The following is a 25,797-nucleotide window of genomic DNA, read 5'->3' on the forward strand; positions in this document are numbered from 1 at the left end:
CCTCCTCCTCCTCCAGCTCCTTTTTGTTTTTAGTTGCAGGTGAACAAAACAACATAGTGACCAGACATTCCTATACCTCACAAAGCGATCACCCCTATAATTCTGTTACCCTCCCTGACGCCTCACAGTTATTAGAATATTATTGACTCTGTTCCCTGTGCTGTACGTTCCATCCCGTGACTATTTTGTAACTGCCAATCTGTGTTTCCTAATCCCTCCCCCTTTCCCACCCAGCCCCAACCCTCCCACCTGGCGACATCAGTCCAGGGCGCTTCTGATGCCCGTGAAGGTTCATTTCCTGAGTCATGCAGAGATATTACTCTGCTGTTAGGTTAAATAAGCACAAAGTTTGTGGGCCTCTCTCCTCACTACCACCGCCCTAAATATTTTACCCACTGGAAACAAAAACTGGAAAAATTCTTACATTTAAGAGAACGCTGGGACATCATTTATTACGCTGGTCATTCCAGTGCTACCACTGTCATGAATCAGAGCTTCCCGGCTCATTCCCAGTGATGGCAGAGGAAAAAACAGAAGCAGGCTCGCTGTCTAATTCCTGGATAAAAGCGTGGGTTCTCTGGGTTAGCCCGGCCCTGTGCAGGGGACAGCCGAGGGGACGGGAAGGAGCCCTGAGCTTGTAGTCCATCGGGCTCAGACCCCGGTCACCACCCGTGATGGTGTGTCCATCAGTGCAGGATGATGCGCCACAGTCCCATCAGTTCAGCGCCCAAGTAGCGGGGCTGTGGATGGAACAAGATGGCGTAGTTGCTAAACACCACAATGAGTTAACCTCCCCGGGGAGACTTACAGCATTCGTCACCTTAATGTCACGTGGCAGGTGAGCTATGATCCTTCAGAGGGGACCTTTGGAGAGAAGATGGTGGTTAAAATAACCTGTAGTACCCTAACCCTGGTAAAGACTTGTCCAGTTCAGGCCATCTGAGAAAATCTGTGTGGTCTTTTAATGAATGAAATGTGGTCTTCACCACCACGCAAGGATGTACTTGTATGTGTTGTTCTTCTGCCCTCAATATACCCGCAGAGTATGCACAATAGTCTATTTCTGTGACTGCAGTTAGTACCCACTGGGTTTTTACATCCCTTGCAGCTGTGCATTTACGATATATTTAGGGAAATAATTTGAATCATCCTGACTTTGAAGCTGGGGGATAATTTGGGGATGCTCCCCAACCTGTCCCCCTAAGGCTAGTTCAGAGGAAGCTGCTGGAGGGTCATTCCCAACCAGTGCTGGCCGGTGCGTGGTGACAATGAGCCTGCTTGCCGCAGGGCTGAGACAGCTGAAGACTTCTGTGCTGGGAAATCCGAGATCTCGACACTGACCTTTCCGCACAAGGGAGGCTTCATCCACAGGGAAGTCTGCGTTTGTCAGGTGCAGACCCAGAGCTACCGAGAGGCAGCCCCGTTTTCTCCTGTTGCATTTGGTTATTTGTTGCTGACTTTTCCAGTCAATAGAGTAGACGTGATACTCTTAGAAAACTGGCCAATGGCACATGGAACCAAGGAGATTAGACAGACTGAAAGCTGCAGTTTTCAAACTCTGTAGGTTGCTTCCGCTGGGCCAATACTCATGCGATGCCTGCTGCACTCACTCCTTAGTGATGTGCAGACTTCAGCTTTCCCGATTGCAAACACGTGACTTCCAGACAGCGATGGCTCTTAACAACCTCCCCTCCTACCAGAGGTCCCAACTCAGTCCTCAGGCCGTTGCCCTGTTCTTTGGGGCCGGGGGACATGGCTGAACAGGCACAACTCAGTCAACACCAAACAGCTGCCGTGTTTAGGGTTTTGTTTCTAGAGTTTCTCGATTAGATGGTGTTTAAGGGAGTTATGTGACTAGAAACTGAAAATGACTATCTAGGACACAACTTCCTTTCCGAAAGAGAAAGGGAGCAGCTCAGGGTGTGTGGGGAGAGCTGTGATGGACAAGGTGTGACCTTGTGGGACATGGATTAGCTGGCTGTTGTGTAAGACAGATTGTCTCAAAACTCAGTGGCTTGAAACAGCAGCAAACATATTGGGTTGGCGGAGAAGTCATGACTCATTTTTGCAACAAAAAACACAGAAAAAAATACATCATGACTTTTCCGACAACCTTATATCATCACGACAGTTTCTGTGGAGCAGGGACGGCTCAGAGTCTCCTGAGGGACAGTGGAAGCCATCCAACAGCGCCCAAGCTGGTTTCCCCCTCAGCTACAGCATTTTCATCTTTTAATCACTGAAATGTACCAAAGCTTGGCAGCATTCGACCCAAAGTAAGAACAAACGTATATGGAGAAATGAGTCAACACACCGTTTGAAGGTTCCACGGCCACTTTCTTCCTTCCAGCTAGTGCCTGATGCCTGAAGTTCCCTAAAGTCCATCTTAGCCCTAATGGTCATGTTACACTTGAATTGCAGTTTTCTGTGTCATCTGTCTAGCCAAGAGATCTTGGAATTATTTTTAAAAACATTTTTAGACCTGTCAGAATTGTTTTCAAGATGCATTCTTGCACTGGCACCTACTCCTGCTCGGCAGTTCTACTTACTGTCCTTTTACTATTCACTAGACTCATGAGGCTTCGAGGAAAAGACTTCCCCCAGTGAAACATGCACCTGCAGCAAATACACTCAGAGACGGGGAAAACGAAACAGGAAAGAAAAGACGCAAAATGGGTTCACTTTCCCTAGACGTCCACTGTGGGTTCATGGAGGCCTCCTAATGCCCCCTCAGACCTGTGTGCTCGGGCTGGTGGCACCCTCCACACGCCGGCCCCACACCCGTTAGTGAGGCCGTTTCATTCGCGCTTCTCGTTTGGCGAGGGCAGCACGTGTTCAGCTGTCGCTGTTTCTAGACACTCGCTCTGTTCTGTGGGTTCTGTGGTGCTTCCTGCTCTTGAGCGCGGGAGCCGTGCTGCATCCGTGTTCGTGACACCCCTCACACCCAATCCAGGGCCTGGATGAAAAATCCTAGAACAAACTTGGTGCCCTGCGAACTGAATAGTAACACTGACTCTTATGTTAAGATAAAAGTAATTTTATATGCTCACTTCAAGTCATCCAATTGATGAATCCTCATTTGTCAATTTAAACTTAGTTTTCAACTCAATTTATAAAATAGTGATTTTGTAAAAATCTGTGACTACCTGATAATGTTACAATGTTACCACAGTAAGTGCTGTGTGTCTTGTTTGTCACCGTTTCCAGTGATGGCCCAGTCACCAGTGGCTGGGTTTTAGCAAATAATTGAATAAATAAATGTGAGAATGAATGAATGATAGAATTTCAGAATGGCTCTAAAAATAAGATGTTCGGTATAAACCATGCTGCTTCAGTCAGAACGTTGAAATGTAGATTTGTTTTATTTTCAGTCAGATTTGCAATCTCTCCTAGCATTTGCTGGAATGAGTAACAATTTACACCTTTAAAGTTGCTGATTAACCTCTGTGCAGATAATGGCGGTCTGTTTAAATAGTTTATGAGTTGGTACATACAGAAGATACTATATAAATATTATTTTACATGTTTACTCTATATAGTGAGAATTCCATATGTTATACAATATATAGATATTAAAATACTAAATATCTTTAGTTTAACCCAGTGTCAGGTGCTAAGAAATGTGTATCTCTGGTACTGAAATGAAGACAAGAAATGAGGCAGGTGTTCTATATCTTTTTCTCTTCATTCTTTCGTACGTTGTGTGTGGGGATTGGTTTTACAGCGGTAAATACATGCGTTACTTCTTCAATGTGAAGGTATGCTGTTTGTCACCATTTCAAAGGCCATCTCCTAGCATTCCCTCTTTCCTTGTCCTATCCGCGTCCCCGGTTTAAACTTCACAGATGACTGACGATGTCTTTTTTGTTGTCCTCAGAATGGCTTCACTCCCCTGTACATGGCTGCCCAAGAGAACCACATTGATGTTGTAAAGTATTTGCTGGAAAATGGAGCCAACCAGAGCACTGCTACCGAGGTGAGGCTGCTGGTCCCAAGCGTCCGTCATCCCCATGCCCAGCTGCACAGGGCCTGCCACCTTGTCCAGAGCCTGCGGGGAACCTGGCGCTCCCTCTGTGGCCGGTTACGTGGCTGCTAAGGCACGCCGTGCGCACAGTCCACAAGCTAACGCTCTGACTTGGGGTTCACATCACAGCATTCTCACACGGAATCACACTCCCATCCATTTGCTCTTCTCTGGGGTGGGAGCTTTATACTTCTCAGGAAGCAGAATACATGAATCCTGCCTGTCTCTTCCCACCATTTTATTTTCTTAAAGATCCCAAGCAGTTCCTTCCAGGCACGATTTTCGTGACCAGAAAGGACTCGTAGGTGTTCGTGTTAACACAACTTTATGGGGACTATGTTACCAAAAAAGCTGGTCACGTTTCACGAAGCACAAATGATGACATGTGTGTGTGACTGGTCACGGCCACCACAGAGCAGACCATGCAGTCACTCCCTTGTCAGACACTCTGGACGTGAGGTCACAGTGGTTCACCATCCACATCACGCCCCTTCGCTGCTGTGCCCTCGACGGCAGGGCCCTGAGGTTTCCTCCTGAGTTCGGCCCCGGCAGGTTGAGGAGCAGATTTTTCAGGGTTGCTCCAGAGGCTGGTGAGCTTGGAGACATGCCGCAGGGGCCACTGGAAGGCCGGGGTGGGAGACACGGGCGGGACAGAAGACGGTCCCCCTGGGACAGGCCGCCCTCGCCACCCCAGCCGCACATGCAGGCTTCGTCTCTCCTGGTTTGTGATCTGTGGCTCCATGAGAAAACGTTGAAACTCCTGACCTTAAGTGAAAGGCCGCTGGTGTGCAAGGTCAGTCAGAAACTACCGAGATGATTTTCAGTGTCTAACCTGGCTTCCTTGCTGGAAAATTAAGTCCTTAGGTTAGAGTCCTGTATGGGGGGACAGGTCATTACAATCTGGTAAATCCATGTCCATTCCCTTTGGGAGAACACTCTAGGGAGTCAGTTGCAGTAACTTTCTGATAGATTATTCTTATTAGTTAAAAAAACGCCAAGAAATTGCTATTAGTGGGACCGTGTTTTGGACAATGCCACTGTGCAGTGTGAAGTGGCTTCGTGTTCTCTGTCCAGCACACACAGATTCCCACTCTGACCACATGGGCACAGCGTGGTTTTCATGATTGGGCCTTTTTTTCTGAGATGCTAATTCTATGGCTGAGTGTCATGCGGACATCTTCAGGCAAGCTCAAGTGAAATAGGAGACAATGGCTGTGCTTCAGAAGCTCTGAGACCTGCACCAAAAAGAGAGGACGTGTTTGTTTTCCTGTATTTCCTTTAAATCAGAATAATTTACCTAAAGAAACCCTGCACTGCACAGTTCTTCCCTCACCACACTTACCCTCGCGTGTGCTTTGGGGAAACCTGGCCGCCTCCTGGCCCCTCCCATGTGGACCTGTCACGTTTCAGTCTGGTCCCCAAATACCCGTTTATGTGCCTTGTGGCGGCAGGGGCCACGTTACCCTGAGACTCAGAAAATTCCCCACTCTCCTCCCCAAATGTTACCCAAGTGGCTAAAAACTTTATAATTAAGTCTGTGTTGTCAGCAAATGCCCGCCTCTAAGAAAAAGCAGAGTTCACCCTCAACACAAGTTGTCGCTGTGTCCCTGAGGGCAGGACATTAGACGCGCACAGGTGTGCGCTGTGTGACGTCACCCTGAGGTTACTATGGGTTGTCGCCGTGGACACCCTGACGTCAGCACGAGACTCACGTACTGGCCGCCGTGTTCCAGGTGCTGGTGGTGCTCGGTCACAGACGCGCACGGCGCTGCCGGAGCTGGGAAGCCGCTGGGGGCCGGGCCTCTCGTCCCACACGTGCGTCTCTGGCACAAGGGCTGTTTGAGGCTGGTCATTTTACGAAGCAGCAGACACACGGTAGAGGTTATGAAAGCTGAGGAGAAGGTCCCCCCTGTAAAAGACGTCACTGGGAGGGCACTCTCCGCCTGTGACACCCCCAGGCTGTACCAGAGACAGGGTGACCTCATCTCTAGGAACGCTTATCAGTGAGAGGCAAAGTCTCACCTGCGTAACTACCCCGTCTCCCCGACCCGGCCTGCCCACCTCCCATGTGGGCATCTCCTTCTCGCTCAGCTGAAGGTGAGGTGTAGGGGTGGCTGCAGCCACTTTAGCGAGTTACTCAGGGTTCCTGGGGAGACATGGTCCAGAAGACTAACCTGCTGTTTTGCTCCTGCTAGTGTGTCTCTTATGACAGGGGTCTCAAAGAAGCCAGAGGGTGAGAGGACCATTGTTCTTCCTGGTGTGCCGTGGGCTGGACCCCACAGCCGGGTGTGCCGTGGGCTGGACCCCACAGCCGCGTGTGCCGTGGGCTGGACCCCACAGCCGCGTGTGCCGTGGGCTGTGCCATCCAGGTGTGTGTGAGTGCTCTCCACGACACTCACACAACGATGAAACCACCTCACGACACCTGTCTCAGATGCATACTTGAGACGGAAGCCGGTCATTAGGGCGTGCATGACTGTATATGATAACTGGCCTGTTGCCTCCATCACAGAGCACTTAATTTGTGCCAAACTTCTAAATTTAGGTTACTGTTTTTCTTCTTAACTAGACTATATGCTTTACCCTTCCATTCTATTAATGAATGTGCTTATTTAAAATTCTATTCTTATTAAAAAATTCAGTTCTTACTGTGGTAGTACATATATAATATGATACATTTGGGGGAAATGACCTTCCCATAAAAGTCTACAGTTATGGTGGAAAAAAAAGATGTTTCATGCAAATAGAAACCAAAGGAAAGCTGGGGTAGCTATATTTAGATCAGACGAAACAGACATTAGAACTCAGACTGTCATGGACATTACATAATATTAAAGGGGGTTCATCCAACAAGAAGATACAACGTTTGTAATATTTATGGACCCAGCGTAGCAGCACCTAAATGTATAAACAAATCCCAGCAGACCTAAAGGAGAAATCGGCAGCAGCCCCATAACAGTTGGAGGTTGTGACCCCCACTTCCGTCAGTGAGGAAACCAGGCCATGGCGTGTGCGGCCAACGGCTGATCAGAGCCCACTTTCATCTTCCCAGTAACGTTGACTCCTTTTGCTTTGCTTGTCAGTCTTAATCGTTACTGTAAACATCACACATGCCATTGCTTGCGGTTGAACCCCAAGCCTGCGACAGGCAACGGGTGCTTTTCCTTCTTGTGCTGCCCCAGGACGGCTTCACGCCTCTGGCCGTGGCGCTGCAGCAAGGGCACAACCAGGCCGTGGCCATCCTGCTGGAGAATGACACCAAAGGGAAAGTGCGGCTGCCCGCCCTGCACATCGCCGCCAGGAAGGACGACACCAAGTCCGCGGCCCTCCTGCTGCAGAATGACCACAACGCCGACGTGCAGTCCAAGGTAACGCTGGATGCGCCGTGGGAGGGGCCTCGTTCTGGGGGACGCCGGGTGGGCCGCGTGGTGACACAGCTGCTGAGGGGATTGACAGAGATAAATCACTTTCAGAGTGTCTCAGAAGGAAGGGGACTGCCCGTGGGGATGGTAACAAAAAAGTTAAAGAGCCTTTTCTGCCAAAGATGAGGTCCAGCTTGTTAGACATCTGCTTCTTCTGTTTATAGTAAAATAGTGTAACTGAGTTAGAAAGAGAAGCTTGCACTGTGCAGGTTTATGGGTCTTCTGGGTAGACCCCACGCGGGCACGTGGGAACAGCATCCAGCCGCAGTGAGCGGGGGGGCTGTGTCCTTGATTGGCAATGTGTAATATCTTCCCTCTTTTTCCCACACAACACTGCTTCAGATGATGGTGAATAGGACAACCGAGGTACAGTATTGTGGCTATACCAACATTTGCCTTCTTTTTATTTGTTTCAGTTTTTTGCCCAATTGGAATAAATGCTCACTAATTTATACTAATGACTGGAACTTCCATTATTAGGAAGTTAATTTGGAAACTTTTTCCATAATTAAGGGAAATGGATAATTCAAGAAATGTAATGAAACTTATATTTGAATGTAACATATATTGAATGTAACATGTTGAATCTGTGAAATACTTAAGTAGCTTATCCGGTGGAGCATGGAAAGTAAGGCTCCGTTAATCGGAGGCGTCTCCTCACTGCGGAAGCTTGACTGAGAGCTCTTTGCCAGTATGAGACGCGACTCTCTTGTAATGAAGATTCTCAGGTTAGAGTTTAGCAAATTAAAACTTAAGGTTTCTTTGCCACTGCTTTAATCTTTCATCTAATTAAAGTTGCCCCTTTTTATGTATGTTTTTTAACCACAGTATATATAATCAATAATGATACAGAGCGTATCCTGAGCAAAGCATTTCCTTTTATCTTACTATGTCTTATATTACTTGTCATGAAATTATTTCTTTTCCACATACCAGGAACATTCAGGCCAGAGGCCTCTTAGTATAGTGTGTGAGTGTGTGTGAGTGTGAGTGTGAGTGAGTGTGTGTGAGTGTGTGTGAGTGTGTGCGTGCGTGCGTGAGTGTGTGTGAGTATGTGTGTGAGTGTGTGAATGTGTGTGCGTGAGTGCGGGTGAGTGAATGTGAGTGAATGTGCATGAGTGTGCGTGAGTGCGAATGTGTGTGAGTGTGTGTGAGAGTGAGTGAGTGAGAGTGTGCGTGCGTGAGTGTGTATGTGTGCGCGTGTGTGTGTGTGTGTGAGTGAATGTGAATGAGTGTGCGTGAGTGTGTGTGAATGTGTGTGAGTGTGTGTGTGTGTGTGTGTGTGTATGCACGTGTGGTGCTCTCTCCTTGACCATTGCTACTACCTAGACACACTAGCACAAACACTGTTGAAATATAGTATAAAAATGAGTCTGTATTCCCAGGCCAGTAGCTATTTCTGTAGGTTGATTTTCACTTTGACTGACATCTCATCCAGCCTCTGGGTTGTGGACCCGCGGGGATTTTAAACACTTAGTGTTTACTGAGAGTAGTGTGTTTCTCTAATATCATCTTGTTTACTAACAAATTTACCCACTAAGTCGTGATGTATTTGGATTATCCATATCACTTCTCTGGTTCCATCTCTGTGCACGGAGCTTAGGTCCGAGGTTCAAAAAAAGGCCCATCTGCTTCGGGAAATTGCTCGAGACTGGGACCACACGAATTGATACCTTAATTACGGATTTTAATATGTTTAGTTTTTTAGCTGACTTTTGGTGATTGTGTAAGATACATTTTTGGAAACAATATTGGCTCTAAACATTGTGTTGAAAGCAGCAGTTCGGGTAGATTGGTGCTGAGTTAGAAATATTTCTTTGCGGACAAGTGAGTGACAGGGATCCCCCTCCGGGGCTGGTCCTGGAGAAAGGGAGCTGAGCCTGCACCCCAGGCTTCCCCCCAGGGAGCTGCCGGCCGGGCTGTATCAGACCATAAGTGAGTGTATTTTTGCAAATGAGGGGGATAATGTTATTATATTTGAATAATCTGAAAAAGATTCACAATCACTATGTTTTCTATCATTAAATTATAAGTTGAATAATAGACACGCTTCAGGATATGTCTGGGTGACAGGAACTATCAAGGTAAAAATGAAAGACATGCTGTCAGTCAGTCCTAACTTAGAAACACTGGCTGTTTTATACGCTATCAGCTGGTAGGAAACCAGCCTTCCCTCTATTTTGACATGAGTGTGTGGCATCATGTAGACACCATATGAAAAGCGCCTGACTATGGCCATGGGGTTCGGGGAGCAGTCACTGGCCTTCTTCTGTGGCCTGCTTCTCTGCAGGTAGAAGCTGTCTGCAGCCAATTTGACCGACGGCACAGAGGAATTTCTGTCACTTAAGGCCTCTGGGAGCTTAGTTAGGCCGTTGTCTAGACCAGGGGTCGCGAGCCACATGCGGCTCTTTGGGTACGTTCTGACTCAAAAGTTTGCCGACCCCTGGAAAAGCCAATCCTGTCCCTCACAACAATTTAAAAGTTATTTGAGAGCCATAAATATATTTTTACATAATCACTATTATATGACTAATATCCTTTAAAAGTTTTATAAATGAAACTATGATAGTTTTATTTTCATTTTCAATTTTACTTCAGAGCCACATGTATGTATCCAGAGAGCCGCATGTGGCTCGCGAGCTGCGGTTTGCCGACCCCTGGTTTAGACAAAGTTACCAAAACCTACAGATCAAGTAAATAGAAAAGTAATGGTTGTGATTTACATAATATTTCTTAAAAACTAGTATCACATCAGAGTTCATTTCACACAGAGAGCAGTACAGAATCACCTCACAACGGCAGGTCTGCTACCAGTTTGCTAGGAACAGCCATGATTCCTGTAACTTTTTATTAAGTGATGAATTTAATAAAATTACAGAGCAAGAATAATACATTTTTGTATACTTTAATAATAAAAGTTAATACCCTATTGTGAAAATGGCAAAAAATTCAAACTAATTTTTCATCAAAAAGAGAAATAAAAGGAAATATACTTTTCCTCCATTTGCAATTTTCACTCATTTTTAAACATTCTGAGTCACCGTTCTCTAATGCCCATATAACAGATTTAACCTGCTTATTTTATGTTATACCGGTCTTATTTTATTGACAAAATTTGATTTAAATAACATTAAAAGTTGGGCTCAGCTGGATTTTTTCTTTTATAGTCACATTGATGCCAAATGTATTAATTTTTGTTTTTTAACTTTTTTTCATTATAACAACATAGTCTGACCAAACACAGTTGTTGAAGAGGACAGAGATAGCAGACAGTGTAAATGATGAGACATGAACTGTACATCCTCTGTAAGCATCACTCACAGTGTTTTCATAGTTCCAAAGAAACAGCGCCAACCACTGCTGTTAATCATTTTTTTAAAAAGCATTAATTTTGTGTCTTCTTCTGAAGAAAACATTTTTTATTCATAATTATGTTATTCCTGTGGCTAAAGCCTGATATTGTTTAATTATATTGTTTTTCTCTAAAGCTAAACCAATTCAAGAAACATGGTTTTGTATAAATAACAAACTGATAAATAGATAAATCATTAGGGTAATTAGAAATAATGTTGCCAAGAAACATAGGATATTATTTACCTGTGTATACATTTAGTTATTTACTGCCTCGTAGCACTAAGATGTAAGTCTTGTTAAAGCATTAATTACCTGGACTGCTCACGCCTCAGGCAGACAGGCACCACGCACATGGCGGCCTCACCGGCCTGGTGACTGTGGCACTGCAGGTGGAATGCTTTACGGCGCCGTTTCCTTTGCTTTCCAGAGTGGCTTCACCCCCCTGCACATCGCTGCCCACTATGGAAACGTCAACGTGGCGACTCTGCTTCTCAACCGGGGAGCTGCGGTGGACTTCACGGCCAGGGTACGGCGCGAGCACTTGCATTTCAGATGGCGGTAAACGGGCACTTCACTGTGGTGACAATGACACCAGTGAAGGTTGTATTTCTTTTTTCTTACCTGGACCTGTGCTAGAGATATTATTAGACTTTTCTTTTTTTCCTTTCTTTCTTTCTTTTTTTTTTCAAATTGTAGATATTATCACGAGCCAACCAGTGAAAAATGAGGTTGTTTAAATTCACATGCACACAGATCATTTGCAGGCATTAGGGAGGACGTTAATTCTGACATCCGTTTGAGCAGTTATAAAGATCACACTGTGAATTATGAATGAACAGCTTTCAGTCAATAACTAAGCTGTTAAAACATTAAGCATAAAATGTATACGTACATTTATACAATGTGATTATAGGGCACGCAATTTGACGGAATTTCTTTTAATGAAGTGAGAATTTGCTTATATAAAGAATCTCACCAAAATACGTAGAGAGACAGCATGTTGTGTTATATGTTTCATGGGATGCTTTCATTGAAAAGATTCACTGGCATGATAATGACAAAGCTCAGTATATTCAGAAAGGATGCCTCGCGGCTCACGGGCACCAAGGTGGGCGGAGAGGTGGCATTGCAGGGACACGTACAGTCGGAACCAGGAATGAAGGAAGCTCCAACCGGGGTCAGTGGGAATTGTAGCAAGAAATGGGATGTCTCAGCATTGCAGCGTGTAGTGTTCACTGCTAAAATGGACTGGGATGGGACAGTTCCAGTCAGGCAACTACGAAGTGTTCTTCTCTGGACATGACAAACTCGGAGGAAACAGAGTGACTTTAATTCTGAGGCTCTGGCAGTTAGGGCCACAGTGCAGGTCTGACCGAATGACATCCATCAGACTCCCAGGAAAACCGGTTTCCATAACCATCATTCAGGTCTGTGCTCCAACTGCAGAGGCTGAAGAAGATGGAATTGATTCTACACAAACGTCCAAGAAGAGATTGATCGCACACCAATAACCTAAGACTTGCTGGTAATTATAGGCGATTGGAACACAAAAGTGGTAATAAAACAGGGTCAGATATAGTCAGAACATTTGGACGAAGGGTCAGAAATGTCAGGTCAGCTTGTGGATTGCTGCAAAGCCGACAACCTGTCCGTCGCAAACACGTGCTTCAAACAACCAGAAAGACGACTGTACCCATGGACGTCACCAGATGGCCGGCAGAAATGAAATGCACTGAGTAACGGGGCGCAGGAGAAGCAGCAGCTGTGTTCCCTTTGGCCTCACAGGCCAGGAGTGGACTGTCGTGCTGACCACGAACTCTTGGCACCGAACATGAGCGTAAAGCTGAAGGAGACCGCTGCAGACATCGGGTGCCAAATGTAACGCAGTAGCATTCCTGGTGGGTTAAAGGCCACAGAAAAAGCAGATTTGCCCTGTTAACTGACTGAAAACCAGAGCTGTGGACGGAAACTAGAAATACTATTAGGGAAGGATGCGAAAAGACAATGCGAGAAGTGAAAAGGAAAGAAAAACCAAGATGGATGACAGAAGAAACACTAAAATTGAGGAAGGGGCAAGAGGCAAAAGTTACAGGTGACAATAGCAGGGTTAGACTCCTGAATGCAGATTTTCTATGACTAGCACGTAGAGATAAAGAGAACTATTATAATACTCAGTGTAAGAAGATGGAAGAGAACAAAAAAGGAAAAACAAGGGCTCTCTGCCAGAAGATTCGAGAAATAAAAGGAAATTCAAACCTAGACAGGAACGCTGACGGGCCAACGAGGAAGCTCATTGTCTGACCAGGAGGAAATGAAGGGAAGGTGGAAACGGACCCTGAAATCTGTACAGAAGAGAAGGAAGGATGACAGGTGCCTTTGGAGAAGGTCATTAGGAGGAATAGCCCATTATTCTAGAAAATGAAGTGAAAGTTACCCTGAAATTTTGGGAAGAAATAAATTACCAGGGATACTGACAGAATTATTACAAGCCACAGGACGAGTCTGTCAAAATCCTAAGAATATGCCAACAAATAGGGAAAGGAGACATTGACTAGTATTGGAAGCGTCCAGCACACACCCGTCTTCAGAAAGGACACGCCGGGAGCGCAGTGACAAGGACCATTGCTCCGGCTCCCCACGCAAGTAAGTGACGCTCCAGGTGGCGCAGCGACGGCTTCCCCCTTCTGTGAGGATGAGGCGCGGCGTTCACGCTGGTTCAGAAGCAGGAGGCCCCGGGTGTGACGCCCACGGTGGGTGGGGACTGCAGTGCTCCAGCGGACGGGTGTCCGGAGGAGGTCGGTGTGTGTCTTAGAGACATGGCGGAGCCTTCGGCTGCGTGGACCAGGAAAAGCCGTGGGCTGCTCTGAAAAAAACGGGCGTGCCCCAGCGCTTGACCGTCCTGACACGTAACTTGTCTGTGGACAGGAGGCCACTGTCAGGACAGACTGTGGAGAGACAGCATAGTTTCCTCCAGGCAAAGGTGTCAGACAAGGGCGCATTTTATCTCCCAGAACTGTCTGTACCAAGAACTTACAATATGAAAAACGGGGCTAGACTCAGAGCAAGGAGGAGTGAAAATTGGTGGAAGGAGTATCAGTAGGGTTAGGGCTGGGGTTGGGGTTAGGTGTGTAGATGACACCATATGAGTGGCAGAAGTTAGCAATGATTTGAAACGACTTCTGCTGCAAGTGAAAGAAGAAAATGACAAAGCAGGGCTGCATTTGAACCTCAAGAAGACAGAAGCCATGGCTACAGAAGAAATACAGGACAGCAGCACAGACAACGGGGACACTGACACTGTTCACGGCTGTGCTGACCTTGGTTCCGTCATCGGGTCAGAAGGAGATGCAGCCAAGAAATCCCGAGAAGGCGGAGACTCGGGGCAATGATGGAAGAACCAGGAAAGGTCACCGAGAGCACACACGTGTCACTGGAGACCCAGGCTGAGACCACCCAAGCCCTCCTGTCCCCAGTTCCTGGGTACGGATGCAGAATCTGCCCAGTGAAGAAGGCTGAGATTTCAGAAAACCTGATGAAGATGAACCATTGGGTCCTGGAGCAGAGTAAGCCTGACACACGGCTGGAGGCGAAATGACACCAAGCCATCTTACCTCAGGTGCATGGTGACAAGGCAGGGATCTCTGGAAAGGACAGTGATGCTGGGAAATAGAACGCAGCAGCGGGAGGGAGGGAGACCAGACATGAGATGGACAGACTCCATAAAAGAGGCCGTAGGCTGAGCCCCCAGGAGCCGAGCAGGGCTGTGAGGACAGGACACTGGGGACGTCACTCATTCGTGGGGCCCCCAGGAGCTGGAGCCAACTCAAGGGCACGTAACACACACATGCTTAATACAAATCAGTAAATACAATATTTAAATATTTGCAAAATTAAGACGTAAGAAAATCAGGTACATATCCTTGCCATAATGATGACATGAGCTAATAAAATAAATATAATTCATGTATACGGTGTTTTTATCCTTTGAAGTTTTCTGTACTGAAGCTATGTTGGGTTATTTTCAAGCTGTTTTTCATACTGAATTATTCTGAAGAAGGTGTTTTTAAGAATCATTTTTCCATTGGGCATTGGTATGTATACGAGTATTTGTATTTTATTTTTAAGCATGGGAAACTAAGACCTCAATTCTTTACGTGCGTGGGTGTCAGAGAAAAAAGAGGGACTTTGGACCACGGTTCTGTCCTTGGTCGAACCTGGAGTGGGGCTTCTACCCTGAAAGGGCTCCTTTTGTCTTTTGACGGTAACGTTTTGTGTCCGTTCCTTACGTACTCTGGGCTATTGCCTTAGTTATGCAGTTTTAGTTCGTTTTTTATTCTCTGACTAAAGTGCTTTGTGGTTTGTATGCTTCTTCTGTTCCTTACCAAGTGAAGACCCTGAGACGCAGAAACGTGGATCAGGCTGCTGCGTGGGCCCCGGCGCCCCGAGCCCTGTCACACCCTCAGTGCCCTGTTCTCTCTCCTCCGCAGAATGGAATCACTCCTCTCCACGTGGCCTCCAAACGGGGGAACACGAACATGGTGAAGCTACTGCTGGACCGTGGTGGCCAGATCGATGCCAAAACCAGGGTGAGTGTCCCCCCACGGCGGCGTTTTGTATTCCTTTATGTAGCAGGCATCCTGAAATGCCAGTCCCCAACACATGCAGTGCCTTTTCAGGGCGGTCGTCTTCTTGGATTTGATTTAAACCTCAGACAGTATCGAAAGGTTTCACGTTGCAAAGTGGAATTAATGTTTTCTCCTAGGTATCCGGAGAAACAACACAACCTCTCCGTGAGACAGTTTTTCAGGTCCTGCCTATTGCTTTTCTGGGAACAAAAACCAAGGCTAGGTCTCCTGCGTTTCTGGTTTGTTTGGTCGTAGGTATCGGGAACCCAAACTCATTAGCGTACATTAAGCCGCGAGAGGGTGGCTTTTACTTAAAATATTTTAATACACGTTGAAAATGTTTTGCTTCTACCTTTTCAGTTTCTAGGTCATTTTTCTTAAGTGGTTATGCTACGCTGACCAGAGCGGGAGGTCAGAGGTTATGCTTATGGAAGGAAGGCGTACACTTGTTATGCTGCGTGTTTACTCAGGCCAGCTTCGTAAGAGGCAGGGCCCTTTCTTTATTCATTTCAAACGTGTGAAGTAAAATACAGTTCAGACTTTTCATGCATTTCCAACAAATCGATAATAAGAGGCAGGTGAATGCAGCTGTTAGACGTGCAGACTCTCAAGGCAGACCACCTGATTTCAGAGTCGCCCTGTCCGCTACCAGCTGTGTGATATTGGCCGTTTACTGACCATCTCTGAACTTCGGCCAATAACAGTACCTAACTAGTGGGGGTTTGTGAGAATTAACTCTTAGATATTATGATTTATCTTTTTTAAAAGTGAGGTGGGTAAATTACTGAGCTCCTCGTAATTTTTGATTATGACACCAAAATTATATTCAGTTACTTGCATAAACATTAAAATAGTAATTCAACGTCAGTTCTCTGGAGTGGATTTGGTTAATCCTTGACCTCAGCAAAACTTTAAACGTTCCTATAATATGAAAATTCTGAAATGTGCGGTGTAAGAAGTCTGTGGAGATAGCAATAGACTGTGTCCCTTGTGATGTTTCATTGTCACTTTGCTTACTTTTGGGAGGTGTGTTCCCCAGAGTAAGGCGGAAATCCAGGGGATCCTTTGCAAACCCTGAGGCTGGCAAGTGTTTGGCTGAATAAGTCGAGTCATCTCTGCGGTCTGGTTTCTAATGACCTCAGGCAACGTGGCTTTCTTAATGTCTGTTCGCTAAAGACGCTTGACGTCACGCGATCCCGGGAGCGCCCCCATGGCTCGCCGGTCTTTCCAGGGCGCGGGCGTGGTGGCCAGTGTCTCTGCGCCTGAGTTCTGCGTGTTTGCTCCCTTCTGCCGGGGTCACACCTTCCCGGCCTGGCGGGGGCAGAATTGGGAGCCGCTATGCGCTCCTCTGGTGCGTTCCTTCTGTTTAACTCCTTCAAGCACATAAGTAACGGATGTCTCCCTACACCCCTTCTGTTTCTAGTGAGAGCTCTAAACTTTGTGAGCACCAGTGTGAAGACAGCACTTGTAGAAGCAAAAACATTGTATCTTGCTCATGTGGGATTCACAATTGATCTTACTAAATGCTTCTCTGGAGGATCATTCATTATTGAGACCATTAACTTTTTCTCACTGATCATCACATTTGCTTAGTTCTTTAGAAGGTGCTCTAGTTTGCATGCCTACATGCACTTGCATATGTAATTTAAAAGTCTAACTCCAAACGAAGGCAGTGCATTTTCATAAACAGTACTAAGAACTGGATTTGTAGGCCAGTTCTGCCAGCAACCTACTGTCCTGGAACCAGGGAGCAATCTAAAGGAAGCTCGGTTCCTTCTGCAAAGGAAACGTTTGGCTCGTTTCGTCCCGTGTAGCACTCAGATACAGCAGGTACACAAATTCCATTCGAGTGTGTGTGCAGTGAGGATAGGTTCCTACCTGTGCACGCTGCGTGCACATTCTTTTCATCCACTGCTGAACAAATAGATACTGAGTTCCTGCCTGGAGCCGTGAACCCTAAGATACACCGCTGACAAGACAGACCAGGTCCCTGGACACACGGACGCGGTAGCACGCAGCACCCAGTGACTGGCGGAGCCGTGTGCTGGCAAACACAGCTAGCCATCAGCTCTCCCCCTCAAAAACGATAGCCTTTGCTGGTTTCCTGCCAGGATTACTTCCATCCTTCCTTTAGGCTGCTTAGAGCTGGGATGTGGTGTCACCGAGCACGGGATTGGGAAGAGATGCAAAACACCGGTGGGCACGAGTGTGTGTGAGCCGGCTCCAGCCCAGGGCTGGGTGCAGTGTAGACGCTGGCTCGGAGCTTCCCCATGAGTTAAAATACTTCCTCATCTCTAAGGGGTAGGATTCTAAAAGCAGTTAGGCTCTCGCACTTCTGGCTACAACTGAAGGACCTGTGTCCACGCCACGGCGAGATCCAGGTGGAGACAAACATGAAATCAAGGGCCGCGGTTGGAACTGGGAGGCCTGTTCCAGACCTGGAATACTGGATCATGAAAACGGAGTATGCTTTGCTTCTTCTCTTGTCCTTTGAAAATATAATTTAAAATACAAAAATGTTCCATCTGTTTTTGACTATCATTTTAGGTAATACAATAGAGCTTCTGTATATGGAATTAAGAATAATATAAATGTTATCCTTTATCAGAGGTCTCAATTTCCCCTAGCAATCAAATTAGCCATAAACATTTTGAATTTAGTATATTCTGTCAAGAATTGTCCCTTGTTATTCTCATTTGTAAGGTTTCCATTATCTGGAGAAGAGCAAGATACACAGATGTTTTGGGGTAATTTTAATTAATTAAACCTATCCACAGCTTCTCCCCCACTTTCTCAGCACTCTGTCAGTTCTTGAGACGTTTGCACCCCGACGTTCTCGTCATGGACTGCGATCCGGCGTGAACTCAGAGACGTTTTCACCAGTGCCCTGGTTTTCTGGTGTCTGGAAAACCTCGTGTTAATGTTAAAGCATAAACTTTTTAGCTAGTTAAAAATGACGTTAGTAATTCAGGGTTTATTAAGGACATGATTCTTTTTTAGTTTTAAACTTATTTATTATTTAAATGTGGAGATACTCCATGTAAGGTTTATGGTTAAGATATTGCAATACATATTAATGCAAACAATAAAAGTATACAGAAATAATAAAGGATGATGAACGGAAATCAGTACATCAGAGAAAGGGTTTCGCTCGGGCCTTGTTATTAGAAGTAACAAAGTGACAGCAGTAGTGGCCAGCAGTTGTCATGTGCATATGACGTCACGGGCACCCTGCGACATGTCCCACAGATGCCGTGTGACTTCTTTCCTGTCAACTCATGAAATGTGTTGTTTTCTTTTGAGAAAACGTGGAGGTCTCTATTTGAGACGTGGACTGCCGAGGGGACAAGCAAGTCCCCGAGCAGCCATGTGCGTGGGCCGAGGACACACAGCCTCGGCACTGGCACAGCCCGTGTCACACGCAGGCTTCAGGGCTGTCGCTGGAAGGACAGTCTGAGCAAGACGAGGAGAGAGATGGTGTCAGAAGCTGACGCTGTAGGTTACCAGCTGGCTCGGTGGGGACGGAGCTTCCCGTTTCAGAATCACCGACCTCATGGTGTGATTTGAATGGGTTCCAGGGAAGACGTAAAGGGAACACTTTTTGGAGGGGAAACAGCGCAACTTTCAGTCTTGAGAATTTAAGTTAAAAAATCCTTGACTACAGAACCTTGAGGATTTTTTTGAAAAAACAAGATGATGTACTTTGTAGAAAATACCCCCAATTCACTCAGATTGAGCAGTGCTGGGTGACTTGAATGTCATGGAATTCACAATCCTTTATAGGGCAGATCAACTGCATCAGTAAAATGTAGGATTTAGAACTGATTTAATCCTTATTGTTCTGTGACATGCTTGTGGGTTTATTACATGTTCTCCATATTTTCTTGTTGTTCTGAGTATTCTAGAGGTTTCCACATCGTCACATAATGAATATTTCAAGTAATCCGTGGAAAACACCTTTTCTAAAAATGACATAAAGCAGCACCATCCCCCAGCTGTCACACCGGCTGTGAGTGAAACGGGGAGGAAAGTCACGAGTGAAATGGGGAGGAAAGTCACGCCCGTTGTACGTGCTGTGACGCTGAGCCTCAGAGAGCCGCCCCGGGGGCTGAGCCGAGATGCGCCCCCAGGGCTCAGAGCCAACACGGGAGCCGCTGCCCAGAACGCTCTGTCAGCTGTGGACCAATCCTCCCGCTCGGGGCCTCAGCGAAGCCCCCACAGGAACGTGTGTCACATGACTCATGTAGCAGCTACGGTCCCACACCACAGGTCCTTTACCAAATGACGTGGCATCCCAGCCACCACAGTTAAGTGAGTTTTTGCTGGAAATGCAGTCTTTTTATGCTCATTCCCAAGCTTCCAGGTCTGTGTGGTTGGTTATTCAGGGTCCTGAGACTAGCCAGCCAGACTTAACAAGGCAAGAGGCATTATCAGTCCAGGTCCTGGCCGGAAACAGATGGCGCTCAAATCTGAGTATTTGAACAGGCACTCTTTTTTTTTTTTTTAAGATTTTTATTGGGGAATTGGGGGATGGGAACAGCATTGGGGAATCAGGGAAGGGGAACAGACAAGTTGCTGTTGTTTTGTTCCTCAGTCCAGTTGTGGAGGATGTTGCTTCACTGGCCCATGTTGGCACCATCATTGCACTCTTCCCGGGTGAGGGAGATCAGTCGCCGGCTTCTGGACGGCCGCTCACCGCGGCTGCTGGCTGCTCACGCTGGCTGTTGGCTACACACGGTAGCCCATGGCAACCCACTGCCACAGGGGCTGCAGCCTACGCCGTCGCCGGCGACTCATGGCAGCCCAGCTCCAGGTCGAGCTGTTGTTCAGCATCTTAGCTGTGGAGGGCAGTGTCACTGGCCCTCATTTGTGGGATCCGAACCAGGGCCCTCTGGTGTCCCAAGCCAGCTCTTAACCAACGCGCCACTCGGCGGGCCCTGAACAGACACTCTTAAAGGGCCTGTTTACAACTCTGAGGGTGGACTAGGGAAGGTACAGGGACCCAGAGTGCCCCTGGCGTTGGTAATGGCAGGGCAGGTTCCCATCCCTGACCTGAAAGGTGAGACGCAGGAGATGCTACTAGAACTTTAGGGAGAGAATGGACACAGGAGGCTGCTGTGGCCGTTGTGTGACCCGTGCAGAGACACAGCCAGACCTGGGAGACCTTCCCGTAGGCCAGCCAGCCCGAGCCAGCGGGCAAGGGGCCCGAGACGGGAGTCTACGGGACATGCAGCAGAACGGGCAGGCGGAGCGCAGGTCTGGGGGGGGGGCAACTGGAGGGTCTGATGTAGAAACCCCCAGATAGTGGATCTGCAAAGGCTGATGATACATTTATTAGGAAGAAAGCATAACCCAGAGAAAGAGACACACAGACGTGGGCCTTAGAGTTCTGGATAGATGACAGGCTCCGGGGTCCCCCGGCTGCTCACCAGCCCTCATGTTCCCGACTGCTGCCTGCGGTCTCACCCCTGTTCCCTGTGACACTCTTCATCTCTCATTCCTGAAGCCTGAAATCACCACTTAATTTATGTGCTCAGGGTTTTATTTTCTCTCACTTCTTGTCCATTTTGTCTCACGTTTCCCACCTCCTCTGCTTTTTGGTCATGCCACCCCGCAGAGACATTACATTCAAAGACGGAGGGTATTTAGGGTCTCTCTCAAGTCAGAAGCTACCTGAGAAGTATCAGGTCAGGACATTTTCTAAATAACATAACATACAGTCGTGCTACAATTTTATTCAGTGCTGTTTTAATGCTATTTTTAATAATACATTTTATCTTTCAGAAATCATTATGTAGTTTGTAGATGAGAAATATGTGTGGCAACTTTTAGGAGAATGAAAAAAATGACCCTTTTTATGAGCTTCAGGGAGCATTTAGGAAAATTTGTGAAAATAGTGGCAATTCAAGAGAGAACACAGATGGATAAAATTAAATAAAGAAGAATTTTTGGTAAAAGTTGTGTTAAGACAACCAAAATGAAAACAGTGCAGCAATTTAACACCTGGGTTGGTTCCAAGCAACAGGGCTCTCAAGTGCAGCAGCCTTCCTGACCGTGCGGGAACGCCTGACCCCAGGGGCTGCCATGCGGACCCGCCACACGCCTGCTCTCTGCGCCCCCCACCCCACCTCGTGTCTGCCTGTCCCTCTCTCTCGCTCCGTTGAGAGCTCTCTGTCCTTCTCTCGCTCACCGGACTTCTCTGTCATAAACTGATATCACGTCTCTTACCTTCCCACTGAGTCCCTAGGACTGAGCTCAGGACACCTTGTCTACCAGGTGGCAGCAGAACACGGTTGGTTTAAAAAGAAAGTGAACGAATTGCTTTATTCTGTGGCAGGACGGCTTGACCCCACTGCACTGCGCTGCGCGAAGCGGACACGACCAGGTGGTACAGCTTCTGCTGGAGCGGGGCGCCCCCTTGCTGGCGAGGACCAAGGTGAGTCACAGGACTAGGGCGGGACCAGGTGAGTCACAGGACTGGGGCGGGACCAAAGAGCTGTTGAAGCCACTCTCCTGTGATCTCTGTTCTTCTTGAAGTATTTCCTAGTGACTCAGTATCCGTGTGCTGGAATGCGTAACATGTATCAGCATTTTCAGAGTATTTAAGATGGGCAGATACGTACATTAAGATGTAGTGAGTATATGCCTCACGCTCTTTCCACGTTTTACCTGCTATTCTTACTGCAGATGGAGGTGTAACTATTACTGTGTTATATGTCAGTGGGAGTATTACACACAAATGAGAATAACTTAACGTTCTCTGAGTCTATGCTTTTGTGATACTCTGAGATGGCTGTGAATTACATGTAAATTATCTTCTAACGCAGCACAATGAGCAATCCAACATCAATCCTCTAGCTCTCCAATTTGTCTCTTAGGCAATCTATTGGGTTGTCAGAAAAGTCATGACGCATTTTTGCAACGAAAAACATAGAAAAAATATGTCATGACTTTTCTGACAACCCGATAATGGAAAGGATTACTCACCAATGGGGTGGGTGGGTTGTAACTGGGATTAGTGGGTGACGTGGAGAGCACAAGCTAGCCCAGGCCGTCCACCGAGGACATTCACCAAGCTTCCTTTTTCTATGCACAGCAGCACGTCTAGCCTCTTGGCCTCATCTCCGGTGTGTTCAGCCATGGGGAAAACTCATCCGTATAAATAAAAACTGGAGATGAGCCGATTTGTTGGAGGCTTGCACTATAAAAATGTAGTGTTAAAGGTTTATTACTGCACATTTCCCCATTGTCCAGCCTTACTTGGGGTTACCAGACACTACCATGAGACACAAGTTGAGAACAATCGCCCAGCTGTTTAATGGCTATGCACCAACCCCCTGCATCCTTAAATACGACAAAGATTGGCACGAAGGACATTTCTTACCCCTCGCCCCCCCGATCCCCACCCCTGCATAGGATTGGTTTCCACTGATGCTCTTACTAGGGCACGCTGGGAAGTCAGGCAGCCAACATAAGCAGGTAGTTTTCAATTTATACTACATTTTAATGGACTACTTAATTGAAATTATTTGGAGCACACACCAGCCCACACATTTGACACGTGTGGAGAATGAACTCAGTCTTTAAAGATGCGCACCCCAGGCCACGAAAGGCTGTCCTCAGATCAGAAGCATATGGAGAGAGAAATCATTTTCGTTCTTTTCATCCTCACACCTGCCTGCAAGCGCTATGGAGACCTGCCTTTAAAATGCCGTGTTTGGGGATGGGCCAGGCCTTACAGATATCAGGGAAAGTTTTGCTGAGGAAACAGATTAAAATGGAAATGGAAATAAGAAAATTGCAGACCAGCCATGTTACTTACAACCAATAACAAGCCAATATCAAATTGAGGATAGGCAGGTGACACTGTTCTACAAATTATAAAATATAAAATTATAAAATAGTCCAGAGTTTCCCCGTAATTGTCATATCACTAATGAAGAACGTGGATTACCTAGATGGAAATTTTTTAATGGTGTTCTTGTAAAATCAAACATAAGTCACATGTAAGGATCCTGCATGCCACGTTGGTGACTGCATGACTCTGTTCCTTTACTCATTCATTCATTCATTCATTTACTTGTTAGGTCATTCATTCATGCACGCGTCTTGTAACTGTCACAGTGAGTAGCTTACACCGTGCCAGGCAGCGTTCTGGTCCCTCAGGGACTGTCAGGATGAAGACCACGCAGTCTGTATTTTTAAGAAGCTCCGCATTTAGTGGTTGAGATAGACAGGGAGACAAGTGCGTCAGTGGAGAGCTCTGCAGGGGAAGGCACTTGAAGAAGGAACCCCCCCCCCCCCCCGGGAGGCCGCAGGCCCCTACCGCCTGACAATCCCCCTTCCCTCCATAAACACACCCAGTTTTCAATTACCTATTATTCCTCCCACAAGCAAATATTCATCTGGCTAGTTTTTCACTCCCCCCTCATTCTTTGAAAAACCTAGCTCAGCAAAGTATGACTCTTCTCCAACGACCCCTATTCTGGTTTTGCGTGACTGTACTGACCTTGGCAAGAGCCGTGCTGGCCCGTCCAGTGGGCATCTCCGTTGGGTAGCGGTGCTCCCCCCACCTCCTCTCTGTCTGACCTCCACACACCCCTCCTACGCCTCAGCCAGAGTGGTGGCACTGCCGTCACCCTTCCCACGGCGCCAGCTCGCTCAGGGCGAGGTCGGAGCCCTGCTGTGACTGCAAGGCCTCTTCCTTCTCTGACCCCCTCAGGCTCCTGCCCTCAGCCGCCTTGTCCTCACTGTGACCCAGTGGGGCCGGTGGTCCCCACACGGCAGCCCGCACCTGCCTCTCCTCCACCTCCCATGGTCCCCAGGCTCGGCAGGACCAGAGCTCCCGCCTTCTGCATCTTTGTCCAGACTTGTCATCCCGGGGAGGCCACCACTGCCGGCCACCTGCCCCCCACACACCCCCTGGCTGTCTTGTGCTTGGGGTTTCCTCTTAGCGCTTAACACTGGGGGCCTTTAACACGCTCTGAATTTCAGTTCCTCCTCTTTGGAGTTGTCCGCTACCACCGAGAGTGTAACCTCCGAGAAGGGTCCCCGTCCTCGGGACTGGACGGGGCCTGAGTGGGCGCTCAGTCCTTGCTGGTGAAAACGAGTGAAGGATTCAATGGCGCAGATTTTATTTCCACGTCACCTTTATGTGGATAAAACAGCATTAAAGATGGAGAGAGACTGTCAGGGAGGCCGACCACACCCGTCCCAACCCCGCGAAGCCTGAACTCCCTATTTTGCCCTTGTATGCTCCCCCCCCCGCCCCCCGATGCATTAATTCCTTCTCATCGACTTACTCTTCTAAGTTCATTTTAGGAATTTCTAAATATAAAAGCAGTAATTATGAATAAAGAGTATTTCAAAAACAAAAACATACTAGTAATTTTAAAATCACACACACTGCTACGACCCACAAACTACCAAATGAGATTTTGATGGATTTGTTTTTGGCTGTCCCTCCCTCACTGTTGAAATCAACTTTCTTGTTGAGAATAGTGGGCCTTGGGCTTGTTCTGGCTTTTTATCCAGTTTCTGCCTTTTTGAATGTAACGACTGCCAAACTGGACACTTGGAACAGTTGTTTTCTAGTGACCATATTTGCATTGAGAAGACCACTCTCTTTAACGTGCAAAAATTTTAAAATTGAGTTTCTTACATATTTTCCCCTATAAGCTTATTTACTTTAAAAAATGAGTCTTAACCTAGACTGATAATTTTCAGTGAGTTACCTGCTCTTTTGTATTCGTGATGGTGACCTCCAAGAATTAAGGCTAAAGCTGTTTTGGGCAGCATCAGTGATGATAAATTCAGATTATCCTCAAAACGTAAAAGTTGGGAGTTCATTGATCCTGGTCCTCATGTGCCTCACGCTTTCCTGGCTCTTACCCGATGGCCTTCCCCAAGCCCAGTGCATGTGTCACGACAGACAGAAGCAACCGTGGGGTCAGTGCAGTGCAGGTCTAAGAGGTGATGGAAGTCCGTCTCCTCCTGACCCTGCACTTGCTCCTCCTCCATCTGCCTGCCCCTCTGTTTAGAAGTAAAGAGATCAATGCAGAGAGATGAACTGAATGTAGATTTCTGTGTATAAATTGGATACGAATAATATAAGCATCAGCTATCACTCGTGTTTGTATATCTGCTGTTGTCCCGATAATTGTGAGATCCATCTGATTTGCCACACCTACTGTGTAGTCATTCATGAAAGACATAGTCACTTGTGTTTTTGCCTAAGAATAACAGAATTATGAAATTAAAGTTTTCTTAGCTTCCCTCTCTACCCAACATAATCTGCTATATACTTAGATGTCAAATGGAAATAATGCCCCCCCCACCAACTGTGCCAGAGATCCTGAACTGAGTTTGCTGT

General features: G+C 46.9%; 1 protein-coding gene across 22 annotated transcripts in view; it reads left to right on the forward strand.

Annotated features, from left to right (window-relative positions):
• The window catches only part of ANK2 (ankyrin 2), a 284,146-nt gene that overhangs the window by 166,138 nt on the left and 92,211 nt on the right, over positions 1–25,797 (forward strand). For 20 of the 22 annotated variants that reach the window (XM_019656561.1, XM_019656546.1, XM_019656560.1 and 17 more), the window contains exons 5-10: positions 3,878–3,976; positions 7,207–7,392; positions 7,789–7,812; positions 11,228–11,326; positions 15,288–15,386; positions 21,763–21,861. In XM_019656561.1, coding sequence (XP_019512106.1) covers positions 3,878–3,976; positions 7,207–7,392; positions 7,789–7,812; positions 11,228–11,326; positions 15,288–15,386; positions 21,763–21,861 — 606 coding nt within the window. The remainder of the gene's footprint in view (positions 1–3,877; positions 3,977–7,206; positions 7,393–7,788; positions 7,813–11,227; positions 11,327–15,287; positions 15,387–21,762; positions 21,862–25,797) is intronic. The other 2 variants (XM_019656550.1, XM_019656568.1) reach the window with 1 other exon arrangement.

The sequence above is a fragment of the Hipposideros armiger genome, unplaced genomic scaffold (assembly GCF_001890085.2).
Source record: "Hipposideros armiger isolate ML-2016 unplaced genomic scaffold, ASM189008v1 scaffold_262, whole genome shotgun sequence".
In the NCBI taxonomy this organism is placed as follows: Eukaryota; Metazoa; Chordata; class Mammalia; order Chiroptera; family Hipposideridae; genus Hipposideros; species Hipposideros armiger.